The sequence below is a fragment of the Neophocaena asiaeorientalis genome, unplaced genomic scaffold, assembly GCF_003031525.2.
Source record: "Neophocaena asiaeorientalis asiaeorientalis breed wild unplaced genomic scaffold, Neophocaena_asiaeorientalis_V1.1 scaffold43, whole genome shotgun sequence".
NCBI lineage: Eukaryota > Metazoa > Chordata > Mammalia > Artiodactyla > Phocoenidae > Neophocaena > Neophocaena asiaeorientalis.
The window spans coordinates 10,698,634-10,710,704 of record NW_020173674.1 but is presented as its reverse complement, the minus strand read 5'-3'; the positions used below and the strand labels follow the sequence as shown (position 1 = coordinate 10,710,704).

Sequence of the window (12,071 nt, the reverse complement as noted above, 5' to 3'; positions counted from 1 at the left end):
CGTGTCCCCTGCATCGGCAGGCGGACTCTCAACCACTGCGCCACCAGGGAAGCCCTATACATGTATCATTATTATTACTACTACTCTTTGTTTTTTGTTTGTTTAAAAGATAGAGTTAGGCAGATAGTAATTTTCAAAACTTGGGGGTTGGAGGTAATACATAAGAATGGTTAAAAGAGTAGGTCTAATTCAGACAGACTTGGACGCAAACCTTGGCTCAGCCACTGACCGTATGTGTGCCCTCGGGTACATTAATCACATGGTCGAAGCCTTGGTGACCTTATCTGTAAAGGGGCAATGAGAGTGATGTTCCCGTCTCATAGAGAAGTTGTGGAGACTGAATGAGATAATGCATGCGCAGTATTCGTTATGTTACATAGCACTTTATTAGCTTTAAAAGGATCATTGCGGGGTTTATGGAGAAAACACTGTAAAATTCATACGGTGCAGAGAATGCTGAGAGCTACCAATTATTCAACCTTCCTTCCAGTACAGACACTTATGCTCAATATTTTATTTTTCAGCTTTGTTGAGGTATAACTGACAAGTAAAATTTGTACGTATTCAAGGTGTACAATGTGACATTTTGTTATACATTGTGAAATGATTACCACGATCAAGCTAATTAGTATAACTTTCATCTCATAGAGTTGTTCCTTTGTGTGTGTTGAGAACACAATATCTACTCGCTTGGAAAATGTCAAGTATACAATGCATTGTTTTTCAATTTAGTCATCATGTTGTACATTAGGTCTCTGGAGTTTATTCATCTTATAACTGAAAGCTTATACCCTTTGGCCAGCATCTCCCTATTCCCCCTACTCCCTGACCCTCGGTAGCCACACTTCTACTCTCTGTTTCTATGAGTTCAACTTTTTTTTGTTTCCACATATAAGTGATATCACCACTTATTTTTCTGTCTAGCTTATTTCACTTAGCATAATCTCCTCCAGCTTCATGCTTGCTGTCACCAATGGCAGGATTTCATTCTTTATTAGGCTGACTAATGTATATATGTTCCATTGGTCAATGTGTCTGTTTTTGTGCCAGTACCATACTATTTTAATTTCTACACCTTTGTATTATAATTAAAAATCAGGAAGTGTAGGGGCTTCCCTGGTGGCGCAGTGGTTGAGAATCTGCCTGCTAATGCAGGGGACACGGGTTCGAGTCCTGGTCTGGGAGGATTCCACACGCCACGGAGCAACTAGGCCCGTGAGCCACAACTACTGAGCCTGCGCGTCTGGAGCCTGTGCTCCGCAACAAGAGAGGCCGCGATAGTGAGAGGCCCGCGCAAGGCAGTGAAGAGTGGCCCCCGCTTGCCACAACTAGAGAAAGCCCTTGCACAGAAACGAAGACCCAACACAGCAAAAATAAATAAATAAATTACTAAACTCCTACCCCCAACATCTTCTTTAAAAAAAAAAAAAAAAAATCAGGAAGTGTGATATCTCCAGCTTTGTTCTTACTGTTCAAGATTGCTTTTGCTCTGGGGTCTTTTCTGGTTCCTTCCATTTGAGTTCTAGGATTATTTTTTCTACTTCTGTGAAAAATGCCATTGGAATCTTGATAGGAATTGCATGCATCTGTAGATAAGTTTGAGCAGCACAGACATCTTGAAAATATTAATTCTTCCAATTCATGAACATGGGTTATCATTTCATTTATTTGTGTCATAGTTAATTTCTTTCATCAATGTTTTATAGTTTTCAGTGTATGGGTCTTTTACCTCCTCATTAAGGTTTTCACCACTACTTCTGCATTCTTTTCTTAGTGAAGGCCTTTTAATGCACTGAATTCATACACTATATTATTTAATGACTGTAGAACAGTTAGATATTTTTGTTCCCTATATGTTGTGTGATCTGCTTCTTTCTTTTAGATACAGAAACAATACTACTAGAAATAGCTTTATATGAATACCTTTTTCATCCCTTTGACTTCTTTAGAATTAATTCCCAGCAGTAGGAATATTAAGTGTCTAATTTTTTTTTAAAGATTCCCAACTAGGAGATGATGTACTGTCTCCTCTAGACAGAATATAGCAAATCATTATTCTTCCCCAAGTCCATATATACAAAGCTGAAGCCTGCAAAGGAGACAACTATGAGGACATGTTCACGGCAAGCCAACACGGAGTATTGGTTAAGTGTGTACAGCCTGCAGTATTTGGCCAGGGTTGGAGTCTGTGCTTTGGTTTTTCTCATCTGTAAAATAAGGACCATAATGGCTCCTACCTCATAAGTTTATTTTGAGGTGCACATGTGTTAAGCGGCATAAAGTGCTTGGAATAGTCCCTGACACCCAATAAATGTCAGTCATTATTATTTGCGATGCAGTGGACGTTAAGAGGCACTCAGTACCCGTTAGCTGGCATTTTAGCTTTATTTTGTTTTACAGTTTCCCCTGCTGTGACTCAGGATACTAGGCTTTGTTAAGTTGGCTTCATTATTTTTAAAAAATTGAGTTGCATTTACTATATGCAAATTGTGTGTGAGTATGTGTGTTAAGGCAAACGAAATATAGAAGCTGCCCTCAAAGATGCTAATAATGTAATGTGCAGCCAGGGAGACAGGCATTACACAAATAACTCAAGAGGGAACAGGGTGGAGGGAAAGGAATGTGTTGACCATGTACCAAGTGTGAAAGAGCCAGTTTCAAGCTTGCAAATCAGCACTTTCCTTTGAGGTGCTTGGTGCTTCTGGCCATGATGGCTTTGGTTCAGATGTTTCCATAGAATAGCTGATGCACAGGGATTGTTCTGCAGTAGGCATTCCGGGAAAGCAGCCTGGCTAGAAAAATAAACTTCCTTCAGTTCCAATTCCAGGGGTGATCGATGATAAGTTACCTGAATGCAGGATAAACTGTGCATTCATGGAATGACACTTTTCTTATTGAAAATATAGTGACCAGTTGTGGTTAGACAAACTTTTTTCTTCATTTCTGTATAAATTGTTTATTTTGCTTTAAAATTTTGCAAAACATTGTGCTCCACAGTTTGGGGACGACACTGCTTGTTTCTCCTTTTGTCATGTTATAAGTTTGCAATTCATTAAAATGATAAGAGTATTGATGTTTATTAAAGAATACTAGAAAATGTAGAACAGGAAAAACACTTTTCAGGCTCATAACTCAGAGTGCATTCTTTCTACAGTGTGGTGATCCTCATTTTTAAAATCTCATTTTCTGTTTAGTATTATATCACAGATATCTTCAGGTTATTACATTGTCTTTATAAATATAACTTTAAATGATTGCATAGTATTTCATCCACTGAATCTAGCATTCCGTATTAGGTTGTCTTCATTATTCCCTATTAAAATTATGCTATGATTTTTACCTTGTATATAAAGGTTTTTGTTGTTGCAATTGTCATTCTAATTTCAGATTAATTTCTAATTTTAGACTCTTGAAGTGTGATAACTAAACTCAAATGCTAATTTTTTATTTGGCAAATTTCAAATCTACACAAATTAAGAGGTTAGTACTACGAATACTTAGGTATGCATTAGTCACCTTGGAAAACTGTCCATATTTTGACAAAACATGAGCATCTACAAATATTATTATTTTCCTAAAGTGTTGAACCTCTCACCTCTCCACCAGCGAGCTTGGTAATGCTCATTTGTCCACAACGTTGCCAGCGCTGGGGATCATTGTTAACAAGTAAACCAAAAGAAAACACAATGGTAAAACTTGGTTCACTTGTTACACCAAAAAAACAATGGTGGTTGAACGTTCTAATTTGCATATGTTTTTGGCCCTGCCCCTCTATTTTAGCAGGAAAGTGATTTTGGCATGGCCCAGCCTCTCTGAGAATCCCCCTGAAAAGATCAATGCAAAGACCCTTCTGCAGGCTGCTACCTTTGGCTGTTTGAATATCATTGAAAAGGTAATCCATAAACACAAGAAAGTATGTTTGCGTATGTGCAAGTCTACCTTGCAGCAAATTAAAAGAAAATTTAAGAGTCGTGCATAAGGACTGAGCGATTTAGAACAAAGGTGTGGTGGGTGAGATGGGACAGTGGATTTTGGTCATTGGGGGATTTCCTGAAGTTATACCCCAGGTAAGTTATGCTAGTTTCACTTATAAAATTATTTTGTGATAATTGTATGTGATATCACAAGAATAAGAGATTCCTTTATTATTTTTTCTTCAGTTTTATCGAGGTATAATTGACTAATATATTTGAGGTTCCTTTGCTTTTTAAGTTTAGGGTCAGAGTAGAGTAATATAATTTTAAAAGTGTTTAAGAGAGGTTAATCTAAAAGTATGATAAGTTGGGTTGGTGGGCAGTGAGCTAAACACGAGGGGATGAAAGCCTTATTTAGGGTGGACACCCTAATAATGCAAATGGAGGCAGATATGAGAAAGAAGGTAAAACAAGAGTAGGGTTAGTATTTGGTAAAACAAAACAGAACAAAATTGGATTGTTCAAAGTTTAAGAAAAAAAAAACAAAACCAAAAAGTACGATACCGAAATTGCGAGTTTGGGAATGGGGAGGATAGCAGTGTGAGCTGTTTAACTTATCTGGGCTTCTGGTTTCCACCTTTGTAAAACAGGTAAAGGAAACACCTGTGTTGCCAGCCTTTTAGTGTTGATGTGAGCATCATATGCTCTTTGTACAAATATGTACTTTTAAGGTGTCCTGGGGGTGCTTGGACAGTGCAGGAGGCAAGATCACATTAACTGAACTCCAAGAGAAGCAATGAAGGTAAGGAATCAGTGACTGCAAGCTGTGTTTCTAACACAAGCAAGCTCGAGGACACAGGAGGATCACTTTGCCCATGATGTCCTTCCTGGCGCCAGGGCTAATGGAAGAGCACAACCAGACGGGAGCGGTCCATTTCCACTTCCACCCCTTCTCAACAGACCAGGCAGTGGTGGCCCTCATATTCATGGCCTTCTTGCTGTTGTACCCAGGAAGCCTCATTGGAAATGTCACCACTGGGCTCTGGTGAGAACACTCCCTCCATACCCCAGTGTACTTCTTCCTCTTTGCACTGGCCATGCTGGAGACTGGCTACTCCACCAACATTGCTCCCTTGACTCTGGCTGGCGTCCCTTCCATGGGGAAGATGCTTATCTCTCTCCCTGGCTGTGGAGCCCAGATGTTCTTCTCCATCCTTCTCGGGGAATCTGACTGTGTCTTTCTTGCTGTCATGGCCTATGACAGGTACGTGGAAGTCTGTCATCCATTGCATTACAACCTCATCATGAGTTGGCAGCTCTGTGGGCAGAAGACTTTAGGTTCTCTAGGTCTGGGATTCCTGTTGGTGCTGCCTTTGACCATTCTGATCTGCCACCTTTCATTCTGTGGCCACAGTGAAATCTATCACTTCTTCTGTGACACGCCTGCCGTTATATGCCTGGCCTGTGCAGACACCCACAGGCACGAGGCAGCTCTCTATGCCATCAGTGTGGCCATTGCCTTGCTCCTTATCTGCCTCTGCTATGGCTGCATTGTGGCCACCATCGTGAGGATGGAGTCAACCCAGGGAAGGCGCCGGGCCTTCTCCACTAGTTCCTCCCACCTCATGGTGGTTTTCCTGCAGTATGTGTGTTGTACCCTTATCTACCTGTGCCCCAGCTCCAGCTACTCCCCAGAAGAGGGCCAGGCAGTGTCTGTTGTCTACAACTGTTTCTCACCAGTGCTGAACCCCTTGGTCTATAGCATAAGGAATCAAGAAGTGACTAATGCAGTGAGGAGACTATGGCAAGAACGTACTTGATCAGGGAGCCAGAAATATTCCTTCTTAGAAAAAATATTCCTCAAATCAGAAGTAGGGACATGATCTGAAGGACAGGAAGCTCAAAAGGAAAAAGGAGGGAGTGGAGAGATGACTGTGCCATGGCTGTCTCGTCTGTGAAATGCTAATCAGTACTAATCCATCCACTTTGTATTAGATTCCAACGATGAAACCTTAGATTGCCTACAAAACCAGCCTCCTCTCTCACCACAGTGCTTAGAATAAGGACTAGCACAGGAATGTCAGTGAAGGAGAGAATGATTGAATGGAAGGATAAGATGATGACAGCAGTTGATAAAGCAGACGTTTTGAGAACGGGCCATCATGCACATTTCAGGCTACAGGTAACATTCTCTTACAAAGGTGCAGAGCCAGCATGACTACACACAGGCAACAGAGCACAAAGTTTAGAGCTAAAGGAATAGATTCAATATGGAGTCAGGTTTGTTCTTCTTTGTAACAGTAGTGTTACTGACCCAGGCCCTTGTACTCTTTTTTTTAAACCCCACATTTGTTTATTTTTGTTTTGGCTGTGTTGGGTCTTCACTTCTGTGTGAGGGCTTTCTCTAGTTGCGGCGAGCGGGGGCCACTCTTCATCGCGGTGCGCGGGCCTCTCACTGTCGCGGCCTCTCTTGTAGTGGAGCACAGGCTCCAGACGCGCAGGCTCAGTAGTTGTGGCTCACGGGCCTAGTTGCTCCGCAGCATGTGGGATCTTCCCAGACCGGGGCTCGAACCCGCGTCCCCTGTATTGGCAGGCAGATTCTCAACCACTGCGCCACCAGGGAAGCCCCCCTTGTACTCTTTAATCAATAGAAGTTGATAAGAGGCCAGACGAGAATTTCAGGCAAGTCTTTATTGGGGCTTGTGCTGCAGCGTGAGGGAAAGAAAGTAAGTAACAGGTGCCCTTGTTTGCTCCAGAAAGGAGCTGCTTGGGTCCTTAAATGCGGTAACTAGCGGGGGCGGGTCCGTGGGTTGGGCAGGAGGTGTAGCTTAGGGGGTCTGCCCACCCACTTGGCAGTGCCGTGCCTATGGGGCACGCGCAATACCCTGCTTTTGCTCCCAGCACCTCAGAAGTGGCGGCTGGTTTGTGGCCTTTTTGTATCCTCTTGTTCATAATTGCCCCAACTGTGCATGCTTGCAGTTCTTTTTAGTCCCTTATAGTTTCTCTGAATTCTGTTGCTCAAGGAGATGTTTGTCCAGGGACGAGCACTCTGGTAAAGGGTCCCAGGTCCCAGCCTATCACAGTAGAGTCATCTGCTTCTCATGGCAGGAGACTGGCTCCTGTGACCCTTGCAGGAGAATCCCAAAACAACAATAGCCAATGAGCAGGGCTGTGGTGGAGATTGGTGGAGAGGACCAGAAGGAGGACTGAGAGCAGGGCAAGATACTTCCGAGATGCCATCCTTAAAGAGAAAAGGAAAAGAACCCCATTCTTTTCTTGATGTTGCAAATGCAATAGATGATAAAAGCCACCCTATTCCATATCTGATTGTGCTACACACAAGAAAGGGGAGAAAGAGTATGAAAACCTGATGACAAGAATTCTTGGGACCCTTGGCCAGGCAGCAACATTAAGAAGTACAGGAGCGGGCTTCCCTGGGGGCGCAGTGGTTGAGAGTCCGCCTGCTGATACAGGGGACACGGGTTCGTGCCCCGGTCCGGGAAGATCCCACATGCCGCGGAGCGGCTGGGCCCGTGAACCATGGCCGCTCAGCCTGCGCGTCCGGAGCCTGTGCTCCGCAACGGGAGAGGCCACAACAGTGAGAGGCCCGCGTACCACAAAAAAAAAAAAAGTACAGGAGCATGCAGAATCTTGAATAGAGCTAGTGTGGAGAGTCAATAAATATTTTATTGATAACAATGGTATTTGTTGAAATTAAGTTATTTCTCTAATTATTTTTAATTTATTCTATTCCCAGTATCCTTATACAAAAGATGTGAAGCGGCTTAGAAATACATTGAATACAAAAGTTAAAAACACATTGTCAGGACTTCCCTGGCAGTCCAGTGGTTAAAAATCCGCCTGCCAATGCAGGGGACACGGGTTTGATCCCTGGTCCAGGAAGATCCCACATGTGGCGGAGCAACTAAGTTAGTGCGCCACAACTACTGAGCCGACATGCTGCAACTACTGAAGCCGGAGCGGCAAGAGCTCATGCTCTGCAACAAGAGAAGCCACCGCAATGAGAAGCCCGTGCACCGCAACGGAGAGTAGCTCCTGCTTGTCTCAACTAGAGAAAGCCCACGTGCAGCTACAAAGACCCAGCACAGGCAAAAATAAAAAAAACAAAAACAAAACAAGACAAAAAAAACCCCACATAGTCAAGTAGATCAGGGTGAAGGCAAAATTCAGGAAGAATATAGTAGTAAGATTTCTATGCAGAAATGTAAACCATGGGCTTCCCTGGTGGTGCAGTGGTTGGGAGTCCACCTGCCAATGCAGGGGACACGGGTTTGAGCCCTGGCCTGGGAGGATCCCGCATGCTGAGGAGCAGCTAAGCCCATGCACCACAACTACTGAAGCCTGCACGCCTAGAAGCCACGACAGTGAAAAGTCCACGCACTGCAACGAAGAGTAGCCCCTGCTCGCCGCAACTAGAGAAAGCCCGCACACAGCAACAAAGACCCAACACAGCGAAAAATAAAAACAAAAACAAACAAACAAACAAAAAAGAAATGTAAACCATGTGCTTCTCTGCAGTTTATAATAGTGGTCACCTAAAGGCATCTGAGCTCCCTAGTAGCCAAAGTAAAAAATAAAATACAATTAAATTTGAGAGCTTCAAAGGTCATATAATTTCTAGACATAGGGAGAAATTTAACACTTTTTTGGGGTTAAATCTCAGATGTAAAAGAATCTTTTCTTACTGCTTTTCAAAAGAGAATACAGCACATTTAACAACATACCAACAATTATAATAATAACACTAGCTATCATTTATTGAGCCCTGAAGTATGAGCCAGATATTGTTTTAGGTGCTTGGTACACATTAACTTACTTGAATCCCACAAAGTCTTAGGAGATAGGTACCATTATTATCCCCATTTTACACATAAAGAGCTGAAGTTCTGAGAGGTTAAGTCATCTTCCCAAGATCACACAGGCAGTAAGTGCTGGCACCGTTTCATTTCAGAGCCTGTGACCTTAACCAGTATAACATAAAGTAAATTTGAAATGAATTTTCTAGGGCTAATTCTCAATGTAAACTGATGGAGTGACACTGATGTTCAAGTCACTTAACGCAGTTCTGGAAGGAATGATCACAGTCAGCAGAAGAATACAGCTCTCTGATGTTCCAACTTGATTTTAGTTTAGGGAATAAACCTAAAACTATTAGAACCTGATTGGTAAGCATGTCTTTCAGGAAGTGCTTTCGCAAACACTATTTTACTCAAGCAGGGTCTTGATGAAATGAGTCTGTTGTAACAGAAACCAGGCTGTGAGGAAGTAAAACAGGTGAGCGAACTGAAAATGCAGCCAGTTAGACCCATACCCTCTTCGCATTACTAAACACAAATCCTTTCAGATATATTTGAAGATTTGATTGTTATCCAGATAAGTTTGACCTGGGAACTAAAACTTCAAGAACAAACAGAAGAAACGATTTTTTTGTAGTGACATTCAGACCTCGCCACTACTGATCTTTCCTCTTAGGAAAAAAAAAAAGATCTTTGGGGGCACACAGCATTTGCTGGAGCCTGTCTCTGCTTCCTCTTCCTGGAGAGGTGAGATGTGGGTCAGGATAAAGGTCAAGGCTTCACTGAGAAACAGCAAGGTTCACTGGCCCCCTTCAGCCCACAGAGACACTGCACATACCTGTCAACTATGTCCACTGTGGTTTTCAATTGCATTTGGGAGAACCAGGTTGAATGTTGGGGTCAGCTGTGTACCTGAGCAGGACCCTAGGGGCCCTTCCCAGGGCAGACCTCTCCCCCATATCCTCTGCTTTAGCTCCTTTCTGAGGTACCTAGATAATAGTATCTGATGCACACTTCCTGAGTTTTTTACAGACGCTAAAACCACCACCAAATGGAAGAAATTAACTACTTGATGACCATGAGCACGTAGCGTCATGTCTTCGTGGACTGATAATGTTTAACCCCGGTGACGCTGCCTTTTTACCTTACCATCAACCAATCAGAGAACTGTGCATGAGCTGATCACATACCCGGGGACTCCCCTCCCTCACCTTGCCTTTAAAATGGCTTTGCTGAAACCAATCGGGGAGTTTGGTTTTTTGAGCATTAGCTGTCCTGGACTCCTTGTATGGTGCCTTACAATAAGCGTTGCACTTTCCTTCACCACAACCTGGTGTCAGTAGATTGGCTTTACTGTGTGTGGGCGAGCAGACCCAAGTTTTGGTTCGGTGACAGCTGGAAAGACTCAGTGAACCAGTGGGGAACATGGGGAGAGCATCCTGGGAGAAAATGATGCATTGGTCAAAGAAATAGCTTCGTTGCCTCACTGGGTACAGTCATTTTCTCTTCTAAACTCCGTGGAGTCTGATTCTAGAAGAAGGATCAGAAGATGACTAAAAGCTAGTGTCACTAAGGAGTTGTTACCGAACCAGGTTGTTGGCTTGACATGCAGCAAGTCAAAACACTGAGACGCCAAGATTTGCAGCAAAGAAAAGGTTTAGTCACAAGACAGCCAAGAAGGGAGATGAGACAGAAAAACCAGTCTCAGCTCCATCTCCCTGAAAGCCAGGGGCCTGAGATATTTATGGGATAAAGAACCAAGGTAGACTTCCCTGGTAGCGCAGTAGTTAGGAATCTGCCTGCCAATGCAGGGGACACGGGTTCGAGCCCTGATCCGGGAAGATCCCACGTGCCGCAGAGCAACTAAGCCCGCGTGCCACAACTACTGAGCCCGCGTGCCACAACTACTGAAGCCCAAGCGCCTAGAGCCTGTGTTCCACAACGAGAGAAGCCACGGCAACAAGAAGCCCGCTCACCACATTGAAAGAGTAGCCCTCGCTTGCCGCAACTAGAGAAAGCCCGCGTGCAGCCATGAAGACCCAACATAGCCAAGAAAAAAAAAAAAAAGAACCAAGGTGGTCTTAGACATGGGGAAAGGTGATTTGAGGTAGGGGAAAGGTGAGGCAATTGGTGTTCCACGCAGGCATATCTGAGTTACATGCTTCTTCATGGGATGTGTGTTCAAAATGGTGGTGTTACGCATGATCTGAGGGTGGAGTTTTTGGCCTTGTGATGTTAGAAGGTCATTAGACACCTGCACAGGCCCAGTTTTAGGGTCAGTGGTCCCAACCAGTCTCAGCCAGCTAGAAGTAGAACTACACACAGCTGACTCCAAGTTCCTAGGGCAAACATCTTACTGTTTAGGCTATGTGAAGCTTGGAGGGTATGCAATTTGCAGCAAAATAATTCAGGTGAACTTGCTCAGTGAAGGCAGGCGCCAGGCAGAGGGGTTTTTAGCAAAAGCTTTAAGACAAGTTCGAGAATTTCTGTGAGTCACCAATTTCTGTTAACCCTGTGGGGCATGGTTTCAGGGTCAGTAGATTTTTCTCCCTACAGCCTTTTAAAAATGAATAATTACTTAGCACCTGTAAGGTATAGGCACATTAAAGTCAGCAAATAGAAAATCACGGGGGACTAGGAAAAAAAGAAGAGAAAAAAAGGCAAAAGAAATGGAGAGAGGGAGAAATGGAACTGAGAGGCAAAAATGGAGAACTTAAAGAAGAAAGGTTAAAAAGTTTTTGTGTGGCTGGAATTAAAAGGTAGACCGCCAGATACGGCCTGCGGTGTCACTCAGAGATGACCGTGGCTCTGGCTGCAGTGGAAAGGGTCTAGACTCCAAATAAAGGGAGTTCCAGCTCCAGCATGGCAGCTGTTCTGTTATATAGCATTCTGAAGTGTTCAACAGTGTAACAAAACTGCTGAGCAGGAGCCATCTGAAAAGCCATCCACCGCCTATGTGTAGCGTGTGGGTCAGCAGCTTGCAGCCTCTGCTCCAGAGCAACAGAGTGGCTTTGTTTGTTCTCCTCTGAGTGGACCACTGATACTTGCTAAAATATGTCCCAGCTCAGTATACACACAACTAGACTTTCAAGTGGCTGGTGGTTGTTTCTTCTGGAATTGTTTTGCATTTTTCTTTCAAGATTGCTTTGACAAACTCCTGCCAAGTTCTCTCTCTCTCTCTCTCTCTCTTCTCTCTCTTCTCTCTCTCAATCTCTCTCAATCTCTCTCTCTCTCACACACACATACACCTGTAGGCCTTCATTTCAACAATATTTCCAGTTTTCAGAGCTACTTGTCCTTGAGATGAAAGTTTTCGGTGATACATACATGAACATTTAAA

At 43.5% G+C, this 12,071-nt stretch overlaps 1 protein-coding gene across 1 annotated transcript in view; it reads left to right on the top strand.

Moving 5' to 3' along the window:
- The window catches only part of LOC112402006 (olfactory receptor 10V1-like), a 43,267-nt gene extending 37,533 nt beyond the window's left edge, over positions 1-5,734 (top strand). Inside the window, 2 exon segments of the mRNA XM_024748535.1 lie at positions 3,781-3,892; positions 4,565-5,734. Coding sequence (XP_024604303.1) covers positions 4,790-5,734 — 945 coding nt within the window. The 5' untranslated portion in view covers positions 3,781-3,892; positions 4,565-4,789.
- The last annotated feature ends 6,337 nt before the right edge of the window (positions 5,735-12,071 follow it).